Genomic DNA, 21,415 nt, shown 5'->3' with positions numbered 1-21,415 from the left:
AATAACTTGGGGGGGTAATAATTTGGGGGAGAATAATTAATTGGCCCCCCATGTCCCCTATGCCCCCCCACCGTCCCTTGTGTCCCCCCCATATCCCGCCCCCCAAATGCCCCCCCCATGGGGTCCCTGTGTCCCCCCATATCCCCCCCACTGTGTTCCCCCCCCGCACTGTGTTCCCCCCCCGCACTGTGTTCCCCCCCCCACGTCCCCTGTGCCCCCCCCACCTGCAGCTTCACGGCGATGACGACGGATCCCAGGTCCTTCCCCCCCCCCCGCACCAGCAGCAGCCGCTGCAGCCGCAGCGTGAACAGCCTGGGGGCACGGGGGGGTCACCGGGGGGGGTCACCGGGAGGGGTAATGGGGGGGGGGACATGGGGGGCACCATGGGGCGGGCACTAAGGGGGGGGGCACTAAGGGGGGGTTATGGGAGGGGGCACTATGGGGCGGGGCACTATGGGGGGAGCACTATGGGGGGGTTATGGGAGGGGGCACTAAGGGGGTCATAGGGGGCACTATGGGGGGGGCACCATGGGGGGTCATGGGGGGCTATGGGAGGGGGCACTAAGCGGGGGGCATCATAGGGGGGCTATGGGAGGGGGCACTAAGGGGGTCATGGGGGGGGCACTATAAGGGGGGGCACCATGGGGGGGGTCATAGGGGGGTTATGGGAGGGGGCACTATGGGGGGGGCACTATGGGGGGGGCACCATGGGGGGGTCATAGGGGGGTTATGGGAGGGGGCACTAAGGGGGTCATGGGGGGCACTATGGGGGGGCACTATGGGGGGGGCACTATGGGGGGGGCACTATGGGGGGTTATGGGAGGGGGCACTAAGGGGGTCATGGGGGGGGCACTATGGGGGCGTCATGGGGGGGGCACTATGGGGGGGGTCATAAGGGCGTTATGGGAGGGGGCACTAAGGGGGTCATGGGGGGCACTATGGGGGGGGCACTATGGGGGGGGCACTAAGGGGGTCATGGGGGGGGCACTATGGGGGGGGTCATAAGGGCGTTATGGGAGGGGGCACTAAGGGGGTCATGGGGGGCACGGGGGGGTCACCGGGGGGGGGTCACCGGGGGGGTCATAGGAGGGGGGGCACGGGGGGGGGTCATGGGGGGGGTCATAGGGGGGTTATGGGATGGGGCACTAAGGGGGTCCATAGGGGGCACTATGGGGGGGGCACCATGGGGGGTCATGGGGGCTATGGGAGGGGGCACTAAGGGGGGGGCACTATGGGGGGGGCATCATAGGGGGGCTATGGGAGGGGGCACTAAGGGGGTCATGGGGGGGGCACTATAGGGGGGGGCACCATGGGGGGGGTCATGGGGGGTTATGGGAGGGGGCACTAAGGGGGGGGCACTATGGGGGGGGCACCATGGGGGGTCATGGGGGGTTATGGGAGGGGGCACTAAGGGGGTCATGGGGGGCACTATGGGGGGGCACTATGGGGGGCACTATGGGGGAGCACTATGGGGGGTTATGGGAGGGGGCACTAAGGGGGTCATGGGGGGCACTATGGGGGGGCACTATGGGGGGGGCACTATGGGGGGGCACTATGGGGGGGCACTATGGGAGGGGGCACTAAGGGGGGTCATGGGGGGGCCCTATGGGGGGGGCACCATGGGGGGGCACTATGGGGGGTTATGGGAGGGGGCACTAAGGGGGTTATGGGGGGCACTATGGGGGGCACTATGGGGGGGCACTATGGGGGGGGCACTATGGGGGGGGCACTATGGGGGGGTCATGGGGGGGGCCCTATGGGGGGGCACCGTGGTGGGGGGGGCCCGGGGGTCCCCATGGGAGTGGGGGGATCACCGGGGCAGTTGAGGGGGGGGGGCAGAACACGGGGGTGTCACCACGTCCCCGGTGCCCCCCCCCCTTCCCCCGCAGCGATCCCGGGGCGGGTCCCGCTGATCCCGGGGGGGGTCCCGGTCCCGGGGGGGTCCCGGGGGTCCCTCACCTGGGCACGCAGCTGGGGGAGCTCCGGTCCACCTCCCAGGTCGCGTACAGGTTCATCTGCACCGGGCGGCCGGGGGGCCCGGGGAGCGGGGGGGACACCCCGGGGGGCCCGGCCGGGGTCGGGGGGCCCGGGGGCCCCGGAGCGGAGGGAACGCGGGGGGCGCCGCGTTCCGCCATCGCCGCCGCTACCGGGGCGGCCGGCCACGCCCCCGCCGCCTCATTGGCTGCCGCGCCCCGCTGCTTGAGTCCTCATCGGTTGCTGGTTGAGCCCCTTGGCGGACGGCTCCGCCCCCGCCGCCTCGTTGGCTGCAGCGAACCGCTGCTTGAGTTCTCATTGGTTGGTGGTTGCGCCCCTTGGCCACGCCCACCCCCGCGGCAGCGCTGCGGAAGGGGAAGCTCCGCCCAGGTCGCCCCCGCGCGGGGCGTGGCCGCGCCCACCCGCTTGCGGGGGCCACGCCCACCAGCTGCTTCGCGGGCGATGATTGGGTGAGGGCGGAGTTGGCCACGCCCACCCGGGGGAAGGTGGCGCTGGCGGGAAAATGGGAGCGGGGGACGAGGGGACACGGGGTCGCGGATGGGGACACGGGGACCCTGGGGACATGGGGACCCTGGGGACACATCTTAGGACATGGGGACCTTGGGGACATGGGGACCTTGGGGACATGGGGACCCTGGGGACATGGGGACCCTGGGGACACGTCCTGGGACATGTGGACCATGGGGACATGGGGACACGGCTTGGGACATGGGGACACCAGGACCTTGGGGACATGTCCTGGGACATGGGGACCCTGGGGACACGTCCTGGGACATGGTGACCTTGGGGATATGTCCTGGGACATGGGGACCTTGGGGACATGGGGACCCTGGGGACACGTCCTGGGCCATGGGGACACCAGGACCTTGGGGACAGGGTGACACCAATCCAGCCTCACCCTTGGGACACATCCTGGGGGACACGGGGACACCTGGGGACATGGTGACACCGATCCAGCATCACTGCTGGGCCATGGGGACACTGGGGGACACTCAGGGACACAGAGCAGAGCCGGGGCGGGGGGGGGGTGGTGGGGACACCAGCTTTTATTTACAAAGCAAGGGGGACAGGGAGGGTGACACCGCGATGTCCCCAACCCGCGGCCCCGGGTGCGGCGGGAGGGGGAGGTGACAGGAGGGGACACGAGGGGACACGAGGGGACGGGTGACAGTCGGTGACCTTGACCTTGACCCCGCGCTAGAACTTGAACTCCTTGTATTTCTTGCCGCCCCCCCGGGCGTCCTGGGGCTGAGCTTTGCGCTTCTTCTGCTGCGGGGACAGGACACAGGGGACGTCAGGGGACACAGGGGACAGCAGGGGACAGCAGGGGACAAGGGACAGTGTCGGGGACAGGGGACAATGCTGGGGACGGGATTGAGCAGGACAAGGCTGGGGACACGTGTGGCAGGCTGGGGACACCCAGGGGACAACTGGGTGACAGGCAGGGACAGATGGGGACAACCTGGGATGGGTGGGGAGGAACAGGGATGGATGGGACACGATGGGGACACGATGGGGACACAATGGGGACACAATGGGGACACAATGGGGACACAATGGGGACACAATGGGTGGGGAGGAGCAGGAACAGATGGGATGGATGGGGATGGATGGGACAGGCTGGGTGACACCAGGGCCACACAGACCAGGCAGGGGACACCCAGGGGACACCCGGGGGACACCCGGGGTGACAGATGGGACAGAGTGGGACAAGCTGGGCTGGGTGGGGATGAGCAGGAATGGATGGGGGTGGATGGGGATGGATGGGGATGGACAGGCTGGGTGACACCAGGGCCACATGTGGCGGGCAGGGGACACCCGGGGGACACCCGGGGTGACAGGGGTGACAGAAGTGACAAAGTGACATCCCCACCTTCTGCTTGGCGGCGTGCTCGGCCACCATGTCGCTGAAATCCTCCTTCTCCACCTGCGCCTGCTGCTCGCGCACGTGCTCCTCGTACTTCTGCGTCATGGCCGAGGGGTCCAGCTCCAGCTCCTCGGGGGCCAGCGCCACCTCCACGCCCTGCGCCTCGGGGACCGGGCCCTTGCGCCCCAAAACCTGCGGGGAGACGGGGCACCCATGGGTGCTGCTGGAGGGACCCATGGGTGCTGCTGGAAACACCCCACGGGTGGGACACCCAAACCCTGGGGACAGGGACACCCCAACCCCAGCGCCACCTCCACGCCCTGCGCCTCGGGGACCGGGCCCTTGCGCCCCAAAACCTGGGGGGGAGACGGGGCACCCATGGGTGCTGCTGGGTCACATCACCCAATGACAGAGTCACCCAAACCCTGGGGTCACCCAAACCCTGGGGACAGGGACACCCCCACCCCAGCACCACCTCCACCCCCTGCGCCTCGGGGACCGGGCCCTTGCGCCCCAAAACCTGGGGGGGGAGACGGGGCACCCATGGGTGCTGCTGGGTCACATCACCCAATGACAGAGTCACCCAAACCCTGGGGTCACCCAAACCCTGGGGACAGGGACACCCCCACCCCAGCGCCACCTCCACCCCCTGCGCCTCGGGGACCGGGCCCTTGCGCCCCAAAACCTGGGGGGAGACGGGGCACCCATGGGTGCTGCTGGGTCACATCACCCAATGACAGAGTCACCCAAACCCTGGGGTCACCCAAACCCTGGGGACAGGGACACCCCCACCCCAGCGCCACCTCCACCCCCTGCGCCTCGGGGACCGGGCCCTTGCGCCCCAAAACCTATGGGGGGAGACGGGGCACCCATGGGTGCTGCTGGGTCACATCACCCAATGACAGAGTCACCCAAACCCTGGGGTCACCCAAACCCTGGGGACAGGGACACCCCCACCCCAGCACCACCTCCACCCCCTGCGCCTCGGGGACCGGGCCCTTGCGCCCCAAAACCTGGGGGGGGAGACGGGGCACCCATGGGTGCTGCTGGGTCACATCACCCAATGACAGAGTCACCCAAACCCTGGGGACAGGGACACCCCCACCCCAGCACCACCTCCACCCCCTGCGCCTCGGGGACCGGGCCCTTGCGCCCCAAAACCTGGGGGGGGAGACGGGGCACCCATGGGTGCTGCTGGGTCACATCACCCAACGACAGAGTCACCCAAACCCTGGGGACAGGGACACCCACACCCTGGGGACAGGGACACCCACACCCCAGCGCCACCTCCACGCCCTGCGCCTCGGGGACCGGGCCCTTGCGCCCCAAAACCTGCGGGAGGGGACGGGGGCACCCTTGGGTGCTGCTGGAAACACCCCAGGGTGCTGCTGGAGGGACCCCATGGGTGGGACACCCAAACCCTGGGGATAGGGACACCCAAACCCCAGCGCCACCTCCATGCCCTGCGCCTCGGGGACCGGGCCCTTGCGCCCCAGAACCTGCGGGGGGAGACGGGGCACCCGTGGGTGCTGCTGGGTCACATCACCCAATGACAGTCACCCAAACCCTGGGGACAGGGACACCCCAACCCCAGCGCCACCTCCACCCCCTGCGCCTCGGGGACCGGGCCCTTGCGCCCCAAAACCTGTGGGGGGAAGACGGGGCACCCGTGGGTGCTGCTGGGTCACATCACCCAACGACAGAGTCACCCAAACCCTGGGGACAGGGACACCCCCACCCCAGCGCCACCTCCACCCCCTGCGCCTCGGGGACCGGGCCCTTGCGCCCCAGAACCTATGGGGGGGAGACGGGGCACCCGTGGGTGCTGCTGGGTCACATCACCCAATGACAGTCACCCAAACCCTGGGGACAGGGACACCCAAACTCTTGGGACACCTCCACCCCTTGTGCCTTGGGGACCGGGCCCTTGCGCCCCAAAATGTGCGAGAGGGGACAGGGGCACCCATGGGTGCTGCTGGGTCACCCTATAGTGTGGTCACTCCACAGGTGCTGCTGGGGACACACAGGGGTGGGGGGGAGACATGGGGATTTGGGGGGTGACAAACAGGGGTGGGGGGGGTTCTGGAGCACCCATGGGTGCTGGGGGGGCACCCACCGCTGACATGTCGTAGATGTGGGTGGAGCCCATCATGGCCCCGCCCACAGTGGCCGTTCGCTTCTCGGGGACCACGGTGAACAGCTGGGGGGTCTCGCTGCTGCAGGGGGACACAGGGGACCCTCAGCACCCATGGGTGCCCCCAGCACCCACCCAGCACCCACACCACCCCAAAGACCCCAAATGGCCCCCCCAGAAACCAGAACCCACCCCAGCACCACCACCCCCCCCAAGCACCTCAAAACGCCCCCCAGCACCCACAGCCCCACCCCAGCACCCATGGGTGTCCCCCAGCACCTATGGGTGCTCCCCTGGAACCATCAACCCCCCGCCAAGCAACCATAAAACCCTCCCAGCACCCATGGGTGCTCCCCAGCATCCCCAACCCCCCAGCACCCACGGGTGCCCCCCTGGAACCATCAACCCCCCGCCAAGCAACCATAAAACCCTCCCAGCACCCATGGGTGACCCTCAGCACCCCCAACTCCCCCAAAGCCCCCCCAGCCCTAACCCAGCACCCATGGGTGCCCCCCAGCACCCATCTGGCACCCAAATCCCCCCCAGCACCCCCAACATCCTCCAGCACCCACAGCCCAACCCCAGCACCCATGGGTGCCCCCCTGGAACCATCAACCCCCCCAAGCACCCCAACCAGCACCCATGGGTGCCCACAGCACCCACTCAACCCCCAAACCACCCCAAAGGCCCCAAATGTTCCCCCCCCCAGAAACCAGAACCCACCCCAGCACCCATGGGTGCCCCTCAGCAACCAAATCCCCCTCAGCACCCACCCTCCCCAGCACCCCACCCCCACCCAGCACCCATGGGTGCCCCCACCCACCCGTCCATGGCCTCCTCGATCTTCTTCTTCCTCAGCTCGATGAGTTCCGGGGTCTCCATCCCCGCGGGCACCGACGAGAACCCCCCCGGGGTGATCAGACCGCTGGGGGAAAAGGGTGGGGGTCAGGGTGCTGGGGCACCCATGGGTGCTGGGGGGGCACCCATGGGTGCTGAGGAGGGAGGGATCCCCAATTCCAGGGGTCTCCATCCCCATGGGCACCGATGAGAACCCCCCCGGGGTGATCAGACCACTGGGGGGCAGCAGGGTGCTGGAGAGCACCCATGGGTGCTGGGGAGGACACGATGATGGGGGCACCCATGGGTGCTGGGGGATGATGAAGCCCCATGTTGGGGTCCTCACCAGCACCCAGAACCCCACAAGGGAGATGGGGGTCACAGGGGGGCCTGGAGAGGTCCAGGAGGCATTGGGTGGGGGTCAGGGTGCTGGGGAGCACCCATGGGTGCTGGGGCACCCAACCTGTCATTGGGAGTGATGAAACCCCATGTTGGGGTCCCCCACCAACACCCAGAAGCCCATGAGGGGGATGGGGGACACAGGGGGTCTGGGGAGTTATTTGGGGGTCTGGATGGGGGTCAGGGTGCTGGGGAGCACCCATGGGTGCTGGGGGTGACAGGGTGATGGGGGATGATGAAGCCCCACGTTGGGGTCCTCACCAGCACCCAGAATCCCATGAGGGGGATGGGGGACACAGGGGGTTCTGGGGAGTATTTTTGGGGTCTGCATGGGGGCCAGGGTGCTGGGGAGCACCCATGGGTGCTGGGGCACCCACCTGTCGGCCGGGGTGATGAAGCCGGTCTCGTCGGGTTTCTCTTCGTCGCTCTCCTCCTCCTCTTCCTCCTCCGACGACTCCTCGTCCGACGGCTCCAGCTCCCCCCAGGGCGTCCGGTCGATCTCCTCCTCCTCCTCCTTGGTCTGGGGGGGGCAGGGTGGGGGTCAGGGTGCTGGGGGCACCCATGGGTGCTGGGAGGACTTTGGAGGGGGCTATAGGTACTGGGTGGGGGGGATATGGGTGTCCAAGGGCGGAATATGTGTGATGGGTGCTGGGCGATCTCCTCCTCCTCCTCCTTGGTCTGGGGGGGGTCAGGGTGCTGGGGGGCACCCATGGGTGCTGTGGGAGGGTCAGGGTGCTGTGGGGCACCCATGGGTGCTGGGGAGGGACACATGGAAGTGTCATATCACCATGGGGACAGTGGAGTCTGTGTGGCACCCGTGGGTGCTGTGGGAGGGTCAGGGTGCTGGGGGCACCCATGGGTGCTGGGGAGAGACATATGGAAGTGTCATATCACCATGGGGCCAGTGGGTGCTGTGGGAGGGTCAGGGTGCTGTGGGGCACCCATGGGTGCTGGGAAGGGGTCAGGGTGCTGGGGGCACCCATGGGTGCTGGGGAGAGACATATGGAAGTGTCATATCACCATGGGGCCAGTGGGTGCTGTGGGAGGGTCAGGGTGCTGTGGGGCACCCATGGGTGCTGTGGGAGGGTCAGGGTGCTGGGGGCACCCATGGGTGCTGGGGAGAGACATATGGAAGTGTCATATCACCATGGGGCCAGTGGGTGCTGTGGGAGGGTCAGCATGCTGTGGGGCACCCATGGGTGCTGGGAAGGGGTCAGGGTGCTGGGGGGCACCCATGGGTGCTGGGGGTACCTGGAACTCGGCGGCGTTGGTGCCGAAGACGTCTCCGTAGAGCGGTTTCCCCGTCTCGTCCACGGGGGGTTTTCCCCACCCCCCCGCGTGGTACCCGAACGAGCAGCCCTGGGGGGAGGGGTGGGGGTGGGGGAGGGGCACTGACCCCCCAATCCACCCCAGCACCCATGGGTGCCCCCCAGAGGCCCCAAATTCCCCCCTGCAGCACCCAACACCCCCCACCAAAAAAAAAAACAATGTCCCCAGCACCCATCACCCCCCCAGCACCCAAACCCCCCAGAACCCCCCACCCTCCATGGAACCCCCCAGCACCCAGACTCCCCCAAATACCCCCAAAACCCCCCCAGCACCCATAACCCCCTACGTCCCCATCAACCCCCACCCCCAGCACCCATGGGTGACTCCCCCAGAGCCCCCAGCACCCATGGGTGCTCCTCACCTCCGGGATGGGCGAGTTGAGCCCCGGGATCTTGAGGTTGGGGTAGGAGGGGGGGGGCCCATAGCGTTGCATGGCGATCAGCCACGGGGGGGGCACCTTGTGTGCATTCTGGGGGGGACAGCACCCATGGGTGGCCCCCCCAGCACCCATAACACCCCCCAGCACCCATAACCACCCCCAACACCCAAAGGTGCTCTACACAGCACCCATAACCTCCCAGAGACCCCCCCCCCAAAAACCCAGGGGTGTCCTCCTGCATCAGCCATGGGGGGGGCACCTTGTGTGCATTCCTGAGGGGGGGACAGCACCCATGGGTGCCCCCAGCGCCCACCAGCATCCCCAGGGTGATGTGACACCCCCATGTCCCACCCAGCACCCATGGGTGCCCCCCAGCACCCACTGGCCCCACGGGCATCCCCAGAGCGATGTGACACCCCCATACCCCCCCCAGCACCCATGGGTGCCCCCCAGCACCCACCGGCCCCATAGGCATCCCCAGGGCGATGTGACACCCCCATACCCCCCCCAGCACCCATGGGTGCCCCCCAGCACCCACCGGCCCCACGGGCATCCCCAGGGCGATCCGCAGCTCGTCCGACAGGTCTCCCGGTTTCTTCTCCTTCAACCGTGTCTCAAACTCCTTCCCCTGGGGACAAGGGACAGTGGGGGGGTCACCAGGGGCACCCATGGGTGCTGGGGGGGCACCCAAAGGTGGGGGAGACACCCCAGAGTGGGGGAGACACCCAGAAGGGCACAGCATCCCAGTAGGGTGCTGGGGATTGGACACTCCAAGGTGACACTTGCTCATCATGACCTTGGGTTGAGGGATCTCAGAAGGTTCTTGGGGGGCACCCACAGGTCTGGGGGGCACCCATGGGTGCTGGGGGTCACCCAAGAGTGGGTGGGACACCCAGAAGGGCACTGGGTCCCAGTTGGGTGCTGGGGATGGGACACTTGCCCATCACAACCTTGGGTTGAGGGATCTCAGGAGGTTCTTGGGGGGCACCCACGAGTCTGGGGGGGCACCCATGGGTGGGGGGGGTGGCACCCATGGGTGGGGGGCACCCACCTCGTAGTAGAGGTCCCCGTGGATGGTGAGGCGGGGTTTGCTCTGCCATTTGAAGAAGGCGTCGTGCAGCTTCTGGTAATCGATGTCGATCTTGCCCAGCTTGGGCCGGACCTTCTCCCGCATCTTGGACTTGAGGGTCTTCTGCTCCTCCTGGGGGTAGGGGACATCGGGGGGGACACGTTGGGGACAATTCGGACACCACATGGGACGCCATGACCCCACGGGACAAACCCAGTGGCCCCAGAGCCCTTGGTGTCCAAATACGGTGTCCCCAAAGCCCTTGGTGACCAACCACGATGACCCCAAAGACCCTGATACCCAACCACGATGTCCCCAAGGCCCCAAATGTCCAACCACGATGTCCCCAAAGCCCTTGGTGTCCAACCATGACAACCTCAAAGACCTTCACGTCCAACCACAATGACCCCAAAGACCCTGATGACCAACTACAACGTCCCCAATGCCCCAAATGTCCAACCATGGTGTGCCCAAGGCCCTTGATGACCAACCACAGTGTCCCCAAGGCCCTCCATGACCAACCACAATGACCCCAAAGACCCCGACACCCAACCACGATGATCCCAAAGACCCCGACACCCAACCACGATGATCCCAAAGACCCCGACACCCAACCACGATGACCCCAAAGACCCCGACACCCAACCACCATGACCCCAAAGAACCTGATACCCAAACACGATGACCCCAAAGACCCCAACACCCAACCACGATGACCCCAAAGACCCCAACACCCAACCACGATGATCCCAAAGACCCCGACACCCAACCACGATGACCCCAAAGACCCCGACACCCAACCACCATGACCCCAAAGACCCTGTTACCCAAACACGATGACCCCAAAGACCCCAACACCCAACCACGATGACCCCAAAGACCCCGACACCCAACCACGATGATCCCAAAGACCCCGACACCCAACCACGATGACCCCAAAGACCCCGACACCCAACCACGATGACCCCAAAGACCCCGACACCCAACCACGATGACCCCAAAGAACCTGATACCCAACCACGATGACCCCAAAGACCCCGATACCCAACCACGATGTCCCCAAAGACCCCGATACCCAACCACGATGACCCCAAAGACCCCGATACCCAACCACGATGACCCCAAAGACCCCGACACCCAACCACGATGTCCCCAAAGACCCCGATACCCAACCACGATGACCCCAAAGACCCCGATACCCAACCACGATGACCCCAAAGACCCCGACACCCAACCACGATGACCCCAAAGACCCCAACACCCAACCACGATGATCCCAAAGACCCCGACACCCAACCACGATGACCCCAAAGACCCCGACACCCAACCACGATGTCCCCAAAGACCCCGACACCCAACCACGATGACCCCAAAGACGCCGACACCCAACCACCATGACCCCAAAGACCCCGATACCCAACCACGATGACCCCAAAGACCCCGACACCCAACCACGATGATCCCAAAGACCCCGATACCCAACCACGATGATCCCAAAGAACCCGACACCCAACAACGATGATCCCAAAGACCCCGACACCCAACCACGATGATCCCAAAGACCCCGACACCCAACCACGATGATCCCAAAGACCCCGACACCCAACCACGATGATCCCAAAGACCCCGACACCCAACCACGATGACCCCAAAGACCCCGATACCCAACCACGATGACCCCAAAGACCCCCATACCCAACCACGATGACCCCAAAGACCCCGATACCCAACCACGATGACCCCAAAGACCCCGACACCCAACCACGATGATCCCAAAGACCCCGACACCCAACCACGATGACCCCAAGGACCCCGATACCCAACCACGATGACCCCAAAGACCCCGACACCCAACCACGATGACCCCAAAGAACCCGATACCCAACCACGATGACCCCAAAGAACCCGACACCCAACCACGATGACCCCAAAGACCCTGACACCCAACCACGATGACCCCAAAGACCCCGTTACCCAACCACGATGACCCCAAAGACCCCGACACCCAACCACGATGACCCCAAAGACCCCAGTACCCAACCACGATGATCCCAAAGACCCCGACACCCAACCACGATGTCCCCAAAGACCCCGACACCCAACCACGATGTCCCCAAAGACCCCGACACCCAACCACGATGACCCCAAGGACCCCGATACCCAACCACGATGACCCCAAAGACCCCAGTACCCAACCACGATGATCCCAAAGAACCCAATACCCAACCACGATGACCCCAAAGACCCCGATACCCAACCACGATGACCCCAAAGACCCCAGTACCCAACCACGATGATCCCAAAGAACCCAATACCCAACCACGATGACCCCAAAGACCCCAGTACCCAACCACGATGATCCCAAAGACCCCGACACCCAACCACGATGACCCCAAAGACCCCAGTACCCAACCACGATGACCCCAAAGAACCCGATACCCAACCACGATGACCCCAAAGAACCTGATACCCAACCACGATGACCCCAAAGACCCCGATACCCAACCACGATGATCCCAAAGAACCTGATACCCAACCACGATGACCCCAAGGACCCCGATACCCAACCACGATGACCCCAAAGACCCCGATACCCAACCACGATGTCCCCAAAGACCCCGACACCCAACCACGATGACCCCAAAGACCCCAGTACCCAACCACGATGACCCCAAAGACCCCGACACCCAACCACGATGTCCCCAAAGACCCCGACACCCAACCACGATGACCCCAAGGACCCCGATACCCAACCACGATGACCCCAAAGAACCTGATACCCAACCACGATGACCCCAAGGACCCCGATACCCAACCACGATGACCCCAAAGACCCCAGTACCCAACCACGATGACCCCAAAGAACCTGATACCCAACCACGATGACCCCAAAGAACCCGATACCCAACCACGATGACCCCAAAGACCCCAGTACCCAACCACGATGATCCCAAAGAACCCGATACCCAACCACGATGACCCCAAAGACCCCAGTACCCAACCACGATGATCCCAAAGACCCCGACACCCAACCACGATGATCCCAAAGACCCCGACACCCAACCACGATGACCCCAAAGACCCCAGTACCCAACCACGATGACCCCAAAGAACCCGATACCCAACCACGATGACCCCAAAGAACCTGATACCCAACCACGATGACCCCAAAGACCCCGATACCCAACCACGATGATCCCAAAGAACCTGATACCCAACCACGATGACCCCAAGGACCCCGATACCCAACCACGATGACCCCAAAGACCCCGATACCCAACCACGATGTCCCCAAAGACCCCGACACCCAACCACGATGACCCCAAAGACCCCAGTACCCAACCACGATGATCCCAAAGACCCCGATACCCAACCACGATGACCCCAAAGACCCCGATACCCAACCACGATGACCCCAAAGACCCCGATACCCAACCACGATGACCCCAAAGACCCCGATACCCAACCACGATGACCCCAAAGACCCCGACACCCAACCACGATGACCCCAAAGAACCTGATACCCAACCACGATGACCCCAAGGACCCCGATACCCAACCACGATGACCCCAAAGACCCCGACACCCAACCACCATGACCCCAAAGAACCTGATACCCAACCACGATGACCCCAAAGACCCCGATACCCAACCACGATGATCCCAAAGAACCTGATACCCAACCACGATGACCCCAAAGACCCCGACACCCAACCACGATGACCCCAAAGACCCCGACACCCAACCACGATGACCCCAAAGACCCCGATACCCAACCACGATGACCCCAAAGACCCCGATAGCCAAGGCCACCTTCTCCTGCAGGGCCTCGCGCATCTCCTGGATGCCGGTTCTCTTGATGAAGTCGGGCAGCTCGAAGGGCGGCTTCTCGATGCCGCGCTTGCCCTGCAGGTACTTGCGCTTGAAGCACCAGTGGCGCGGCACGGGGACGCTGTTCCTGGTGGCCTTGAGGTGCACCAGCAGCTTGGGGTCCTGCGCCGTCACGTCATGCATCTCCACCACGTCCGGCCGGGCCACCAGCTGCGGGGACAAGCGGGACAGGGGAGGTGACGAGGTGGCCACGGGGAGCTTTGGGGTTGGGGTTGGGCCACCAGAAGGGGACGCTGGTGGCCTCAAGGAGGTTCATGGTTGGGTAAAGGCCACCACAAGGTGACAGTGGTGGCCCCAGTTGGGTCTTAAGGGGAACCTTGGGGACCCTGAGGTGACACCAGTGTCCCTACAGAGCTTCTTTGTTGGGTAAAGGCCACCACAAGATGACATTGGTGGCCCCAAGAAGGTTCTTTGTTGGGTTTGGGCCACCACAAGGTGATGTTGGTGGCCCCAAGAAGGTTCTTTGTTGGGTAAAGACCACCACAAGGTGATGTTGGTGGCCCCAAGGAGGTCCATGGTTGGGTTTGGGCCACCACAAGGTGATGTTGGTGGCCCCAAGGAGGTTCATGGTTGGGCTGGGGCCACCACAAGGGGACGCTGGTGGTCCCAAGGAGGTTCATGGTTGGGTTTGAGCCACCACAAGGTGACACTGGTGTCCCCAGTTGGGTCTTAAGGGGAACCCTGGTGTCCCCACACACACTCTCAGGGTACACAGGGATGTCCCCACGTCCTCAGTGGCCCCTCAGATGCCCCCAAAAGGCTCCGTGGGGACAGGGATGGGGTCAAGGACAGGGACACACCCCCCTGATGTCCCCGCGGTGTCACCTGCTTGAGCTCGGCCACCGTGAAGCGGTTCATGCGCCGCAGCTTCTTCTTGGACAGTTTGGGGACCTCGGGCTTCTTCTCCTGTGGGGACAACGTGGTGACACCAGGGGGGACACCAGGGATGCCACCCCCTGTCCCCTGTGTCCCCATATCCCCCTATGTCCCCAGTTTCCCCATGTCCCAAATGTCCCCACGGTGCCACCTGTCCCGTGTCCCCCCGTGTCCCCATGATGGCCCCCGTGTCCCCCAATGTCTCCATTATCCCCATGTCCCCCAGTGCCCCCATGATGTCCCCAGTATCCCTGTTGTCCCCCAATAGCCCCATATCCCCATTGTCCCCACATCTCTGATGTCCCCATGATGTCCCCATGACGTCCCCATATCCCCCAATATCCCCATGACCCCCCGTCCCCCAAGTCCCCACGATGCCTCCAATGTCCCCAGTGTCCCCATGATGCCCCCAGTGTCCCCCCGGTGTCCCCACTGTCACCTGCTCGTCCTCGTCACTCTCCTCCCCGCTGCCCCGTTGTCCCTCGTCCTGTCCCTTCTTCTTGGGGACGGTGGCACTTTCGGGTCTGTCCCCTTTGTCCGGCTCCTTCTCCTTGTCCTTCTTCACCTCGTCTGTCAACTGGGGGGGGGGGGGTGACACCCATGGGTGCTGCCACTCCCCCCACCCATGGGTGCCACCCCTTGGGTGCCACCACCCCAAATATCACCCCCAAAGTGACCCAAATTGCCTTAACAAGGACAATTTGGGACCCACGGGTGACACTTGTGGTCACCCCAGGGTGTTGTCATCCCCCCCCCAGCACCCATGGGTGCCCCCAACCCAAGTGCCACCAACCCAAATATGACCAAAATCACCTTAAAATGGACAATTTGTGAGCCGGGGGTGACACTTGGGGACCGTTTTTGGGGGTGCAACCCTCCCCCAGCACCCATGGGTGCCCCCCCACCCATGGGTGCTCCTTCCCCCCTTAATTTACCTTAAAAGCCTCAAAAATCCTCTTAAAAAAGACGAAATTGGGGTCGAAAATTTGGGGCTCCTCGGTGATGTATTCGATCTCCGGGGGGGGGTCGGGGTCCCCCTGGGTGGGGGTCGGGGTGGGGGGGGGGGAGGGGCGGCCCCTCCCCCGCTGCGGCTTCTTCTTCTTCTTGCGGTTGCGGCGCTTGCGGGTTCGCTGGGGGGGGGGACAGGGATGTTATGGGGACATTATGGGGACAATGGGACCCCCACCCATGGGTGACAGTGGGGACACTCTGGGGATACCCTGAGGTGACACTGGGGGGGACAAGGGGACATTAGGGGGACATTATTGGGACAGTGAGACCCCCCCGACTTGGGAACACGTTGAGGTGACACTGGGGGGGTCTTGGGGACAGTTTGGGGACATGATGTGACATTGGGGGGGTCTTGGGGACAGTTTGGGGACACCCTGAGGTGACAATGGGTGTGCTGGGGAAGTGAAAAAGGGACATTATGGGAACACTATGGGGACATCGGGGGGGGGACAGTGACACCCCCACCCATGGGGGACATTGTGGGGGGGTGGGGACACCCTAAGGTGACACTGGGGGCGGACAATGGGACATTATGGGGACATTGGGGTGACAATGACACCCCCACCCACAGGTGACATTGGGGACACCCTAAGGTGACAATGGGTGACATTGGGGGGAGCAACACTGGGGGGGCCCCTTGGGGACAGTTTGGGGACACAACGATGTGACATTGAGGGGGATCTCAGGGACATTTTAGGGCCACCCTGAAGTGACTTCGGGGAGGTGACAATGCAACATTACGGGGACATTGTGGGGGACAGTGAGACCCCTCCCTTGGGTGACATTGGGGGGGGGGGTTGGGGACACCCTGAGGTGACACTGCGGGGGGAAGGTGACACTGGTGTCCCCACCTCTTTCTTGGCGCCCCCCGTCTCGTCTTCACTCTCGGTCACTCGCGGCTCCGTCTCCATCTCGTCATCGGCTGTGGGGACATTGGGGACATCGGGGGGGGGTTCAGGGTGCTGCCCCCCCCACCAGGAGCACCCATGGGTCAGTGGAGGTGGGGTGGGACCCAGGAGTCCGGGAGGGGACCCAGGAGTTCGGGAGGGACCCAGGAGTCCGGGAGGGGGAACCCAGGTGACCAGCTCTGGGGACAAGGGACTTGAGGGGGGTCAGGGTGCTCCCCCCCCACCCCAGGAGCACCCATGGGTGCTGTGCTCACCGGGGGCGGGGGGGCCGCTGACCAGCTCCTCTTGCCGACTCTCCTTGAGCTGCAGAATCTTCTCCAGGGCCTGAGGGATGCGGGGGCCGCCCCCCCCCTCCTCACCCTGCGGGGACAGGGGGTGAGGGAGGGACCCAGGCGTCCGGGGGTAGACCCAGGCTTCCGGGTCCCACCCCAAAAGAGAACCCAGGCGTCTGGGACCCCCCCCCACAAAAGGGACCCAGGCGTCCGGGAGCACCCACCTCTCTGCTCTCTTCACCGGGGGGTGGTGGGGGCCCGCGGGGCCGGGGGGCACCCATGGGTGGGGGGGCACCCATGGGGGTGCTGCCTGTGGGGGAAGACGGAAGGGGACAGTTAGAGACAAATGTCACCAGGGGGTGACAAAGGGTGTGGGGGGGGTGGGGGTGACTCACCGCGGGGGGGCAGGGCGGCGCGGGCACCCATGGGTGCTCCCTCGGGGGGGGGCCGGGCCAGCGGGGGGGCCAGTTTGGCCAGTTCCTGTTGGCGCTCCTGCTCCAGCAGAACGGCCGCCTGGGGGGACACGGGGACATCAGGGGACGGGGGGGGACACTGGGGGACATGGGGACATCAGGGGACGGGGGGGGGACACTGAAAGATATGGGGACACGGGGACATGGGAGGACATGGGGGGGGACACAGGGGGACAGGGAGGGGTTACAAAGATTGGGGGGACATGGGGGGACATGAGGACACCGGTGACATGGAGACACAAGGACATTGGGGACACAGAGGGACATGGGGGTGGACATGGGGACACTGGTGATGTGGGGGGGAGCACTGGGGACACTGGGGACATGGAGGAGCCAGGGACAGGGGGTGACAAAGACACTGTCCCCATGTCCCCTCACCCGTTTCTGCTGCTCCAGCAGCTCCTGCTCTTTGCTCTTGTCCCCAAATGGTGCCTGAGAGGGGGGACATAAGGACACTGAGCACCCCCCAGCACCCATGGGTGGCCCCCAGCACCCACAGAGCCCCACCAGCACCCATGGCTGGTCCCCAGCACCCGCAGAAATCCCCCCAGCACCCATAGACCCCCCAGCACCCACAGAGCCCCCCCCCAGCACCCTTGGGTGCCCCCCCGGGTCCCACCCCATAGCTCAAACCCAGTCGGGGGGGGGGACGGACCCAGTGGGTGCTGCAAGGGGACACGGGTGGGGGGGATGGGGAGTCTGGGAACCCCCTAAAACTGGGACCCCCCCGAGCACCCAGTGACCCCCCCCAAAAACTGGGACCTCCCATGTGCCCCTCCCACCCCCTAAACCTCCCACCTGCATCTTGTCGCCCCCATTTATTGTCCCCCACATTTATTGTCAGCCCACCTGTCCCTTGTCCCCGTCCTCAGGGCGCAGCACAGGGCGACTCAACATGATCCCGGTCTGGGGGGGTGACAACGTGACATTGGGGACCCCCCCGGGGACACTGGGACTTGGGGATGACCCCAAGCGGGGGACACTGGGGACTTGGGGGGGCACTGAAACCCCCCAGGGGCTTTGGGGACACTGGGACTTGGGGACACCCCAAGGAGACCAAGGGGGGGGACATGGGACATTGGGGACCCCCCCAGGGGGCTTTGGGGACATTGGGATGTGGGGACACGCCCAAGGAGAGGGACACTGGGGACACCCCCAGGGGCTTTGGGGACATTGGGGACCCCCCTGGGGACACTGGGGACACCCCCAGGGGCTTTGGGGACATTGGGGACCACTTGGAGACACTAGGGACACCCCCAGGGGTTTTGGGGACATTGGGGACCCACTTGGGGACACTGGGACTTTGGGACACCCCAAAGAGACCAAGGCGGGGACATTGGAGATCCCCCCAGAGGCTTTGGGGACATTGGGGACCCCCCCAGGGACACTGGGACTTGGGGACAAACCCAAGGGGCCCAAGGAGGGGGACACTGGGGACACCCCCAGAGGCTTTGGGGACATTGGGGACCCCCCTGGGGACACTGGGGACACCCCCAGGGGCTTTGGGGACATTGGGGACCACTTGGGGACACTGGGACTTGGGGACACGCCCAAGGAGGGGGACACTGGGGACACCCCAGGGGCTTTGGGGACATTGGGGACCCCCCTGGGGACACACCGCAGGGGCTTTGGGGACATTGGGGACCTACTTGGGGACACTGGGACTTTGGGACACCCCAAAGAGACCAAGGCGGGGACATTGGAGATCCCCCCAGAGGCTTTGGGGACATTGGGGACCCCCCTGGGGACACTGGGACTTGGGGACAAACCCAAGGGGCCCAAGGAGGGGGACACTGGGGACACCCCCAGAGGCTTTGGGGACATTGGGGACCCCCCTGGGGACACCCCCAGGGGCTTTGGGGACATTGGGGACCCCCCTGGGGACACTGGGGACACCCCCAGGGGCTTTGGGGAGATTGGGGACCACTTGGGGACACTGGGACCCTCCAGGGGCTTTGGGGACATTGGGGACCACTTGGGGACACTGGGACCCCCCCAGAGGCTTTGGGGACATTGGGGACCACTTGGGGACACTGGGACCCCCCAGAGGCTTTGGGGACATTGGGGACCACTTGGGGACACTGGGACCCCCCAGAGGCTTTGGGGACATTGGGGACCACTTGGGGACACTGGGACCCCCCAGAGGCTTTGGGGACATTGGGGACCACTTGGGGACACTGGGACCCCCCAGGGGCTTTGGGGACATTGGGGACCCCCCTGGGGACACTGGGACCCCCCAGGGGATTTGGGGACGTTGGGGACACCCCCAAGGGGGGGTCAGGGGACACTGAGCCCCCCCAGGTGACAAGGGCGGTGACATTGGGGACCCCGTCCCCCCCACCTGCAGCGTGTAGTTCTGCAGCCGCTCCAGCAGCTCCTCCCGAGACCCTGGGGGGGAAATGGGGGGTCAGGGAGCCCCAAATTCTGATCCAACCCCCCCCCGATTACCCCCTGACCCCCCCAAATTCTTCCCATGTCCCCCAAATTCCTCCCATGTCCCCCAAATTCTCCCCAGACCCCCCTGTCCCCCAAACCTCCCATGTCCCCAAATAACCCCCAGACACCCCAAATTCCCCCCAGACACCCCATGTCCCCCAAATTCCCCCCAGGCCCCCCAAGGCTCCCTCAGACCCCCCATGTCCCCCAAATTCCCCCCAGACCCCCCCCATGTCCCCCAAATTCCTCACAGGGCCCCCCAGAACCCCCCAATTTCACCTCAGACCCCCCCAAACCCCCCATGACCCCCAAATTCCCCCCAGGATCCCCAATGTCCCTCAAATTCCCCTCAGGGCCCCCCCAGACCCTCCCACGTCCCCCAAAGTCCCCCCAAACCCCCCATGTCCCCCAAATTCCACCCAGACCCTCCTTGGCCCCCAAATTCCCCCCCAGGACCCCCCCGTGACCCCCACATTCCCCTCAGGGCCCCCCAGACCCCCCTTATCCCCCAAATTCCCTCAGACCCCCCCATGTCCCCCAAATTCACCTCAGGCCCCCCCCGTGCCCCCAATTCCCCCCCATACCCCCCATGTCCCCCAAATTCCACCCAGACCCTCCCTGGCCCCCAAATTCCCCCCAGACCCCCCATGGCCCCCAAATTCACCTCAGGCCCCCCCAGGCCCCCAATTCCCCCCCATATCCCCCAAATTCCCTCAGACCCCCCCACGTCCCCCAAATAATCACCCAGACCCTCCCACATCCCCCAAATCCCCCCCAAACCCCCCCCGGACCCCCAAATTCCCTCAGACCCGCCGGTTCCCTCACACTCCGCCGCCCCCCCAGGCCCCGCGTTCCCGCTCCCGCGTCCCGCGTCCCCCACCCTGCGCGGGGGCTCCGATCCCGGCCAGTGTCGCCTGCAGCTCGGCCGGGGCCCAGCCCGAGTACGGGGAGAGCTCCCCCGGTCCCCCCGGGCCCGTTCCCGGCCCCGCTCCGGCCGCCGCCGCCGCCTCCGCTCGCTCCGCCATCTTGCCGCTGCCGCCGCGCGGGAGCCCGCCGACCAATCAGCGGCCGGGACAACCAGCGAGCCGCCAATCAACGCCCTGGGTTACTCAGCGAGGAGGCGGGGATTGTACTCCCGACCGGCCAATCAGAGAGGGGAGGGCGAGCAGCCAATCAGCGCCCGTGTTTCCTCAGCGGGGAGGCGGGGATTGCACTCCCGACCGTCCAATCAGCGAGGGGAGGGAGAGCAGCCAATCAACGCCCGCTTTACCAGAAGGAGGGGCGGGGAGCCCCGCGAAAGGCCAATCAGCGGCGGCCACTCGGCGCTCGGCACCGCCCCCTTTTTTGCCTCCTTAATTTGCATATTTAGCTCTGCGACCCGGTGCGTAATTTGCATATCCACGCCCACTCGGCGCCCCTCTGCCACGGGGAAGCCCCGCCCCTCCACCTAACCCCGCCCCAATGGGCGGCCCCTCCTCCTGAGGGGCGTGTCCCGTTATCAGTCCCCGCCCTCTGTGGGCGTGTTCTCCCCACTTGCCC

The 21,415-nt window shown here is 65.2% G+C and overlaps 2 protein-coding genes across 5 annotated transcripts; both read right to left on the bottom strand.

Moving 5' to 3' along the window:
• Positions 1-224: 224 nt before the first annotated feature.
• PACS1 (phosphofurin acidic cluster sorting protein 1) lies at positions 225-2,145 on the bottom strand (the record flags this gene model as incomplete). The annotated part of the gene is made up of 2 exons (XM_082076442.1): positions 1,960-2,145; positions 225-312 (listed from the first exon to the last, which is right to left on the bottom strand). Coding segments are annotated over exons 1-2 (264 nt in total), but the record flags the coding sequence as incomplete, so codon positions are not given.
• An 878-nt stretch (positions 2,146-3,023) lies between these two features.
• On the bottom strand, positions 3,024-20,923 carry SF3B2 (splicing factor 3b subunit 2). 4 transcript variants are annotated; one of them, XM_082076437.1, is made up of 22 exons: positions 20,757-20,923; positions 19,782-19,828; positions 18,290-18,346; positions 17,819-17,872; positions 17,363-17,480; positions 17,192-17,277; positions 16,950-17,055; positions 16,639-16,709; positions 15,712-15,906; positions 15,216-15,353; positions 14,726-14,806; positions 13,823-14,050; positions 9,992-10,141; positions 9,479-9,568; positions 8,923-9,030; positions 8,484-8,591; positions 7,610-7,752; positions 6,820-6,921; positions 5,979-6,078; positions 5,612-5,656; positions 3,869-4,009; positions 3,024-3,264 (listed from the first exon to the last, which is right to left on the bottom strand). In XM_082076437.1, the coding sequence occupies exons 1-22, from the start codon at positions 20,899-20,901 to the stop codon at positions 3,193-3,195; spliced, it is 2,385 nt and encodes a 794-aa protein (XP_081932563.1). In that variant the 5' UTR covers positions 20,902-20,923; the 3' UTR covers positions 3,024-3,192. The 4 variants fall into 4 exon arrangements, with proteins under 4 accessions (XP_081932563.1, XP_081932565.1, XP_081932564.1 ...); XM_082076439.1 differs by having other exon boundaries at positions 3,024-3,261; XM_082076438.1 differs by lacking the exon at positions 5,612-5,656 and having other exon boundaries at positions 3,869-4,054.
• Positions 20,924-21,415: the final 492 nt, after the last annotated feature.

The sequence above is a fragment of the Streptopelia decaocto genome, assembly GCF_964273445.1.
Source record: "Streptopelia decaocto genome assembly, contig: SUPER_28_unloc_1, whole genome shotgun sequence".
Classification (NCBI taxonomy): Eukaryota; Metazoa; Chordata; class Aves; order Columbiformes; family Columbidae; genus Streptopelia; species Streptopelia decaocto.
This window is presented reverse-complemented; position numbering and strand designations above follow the sequence as displayed.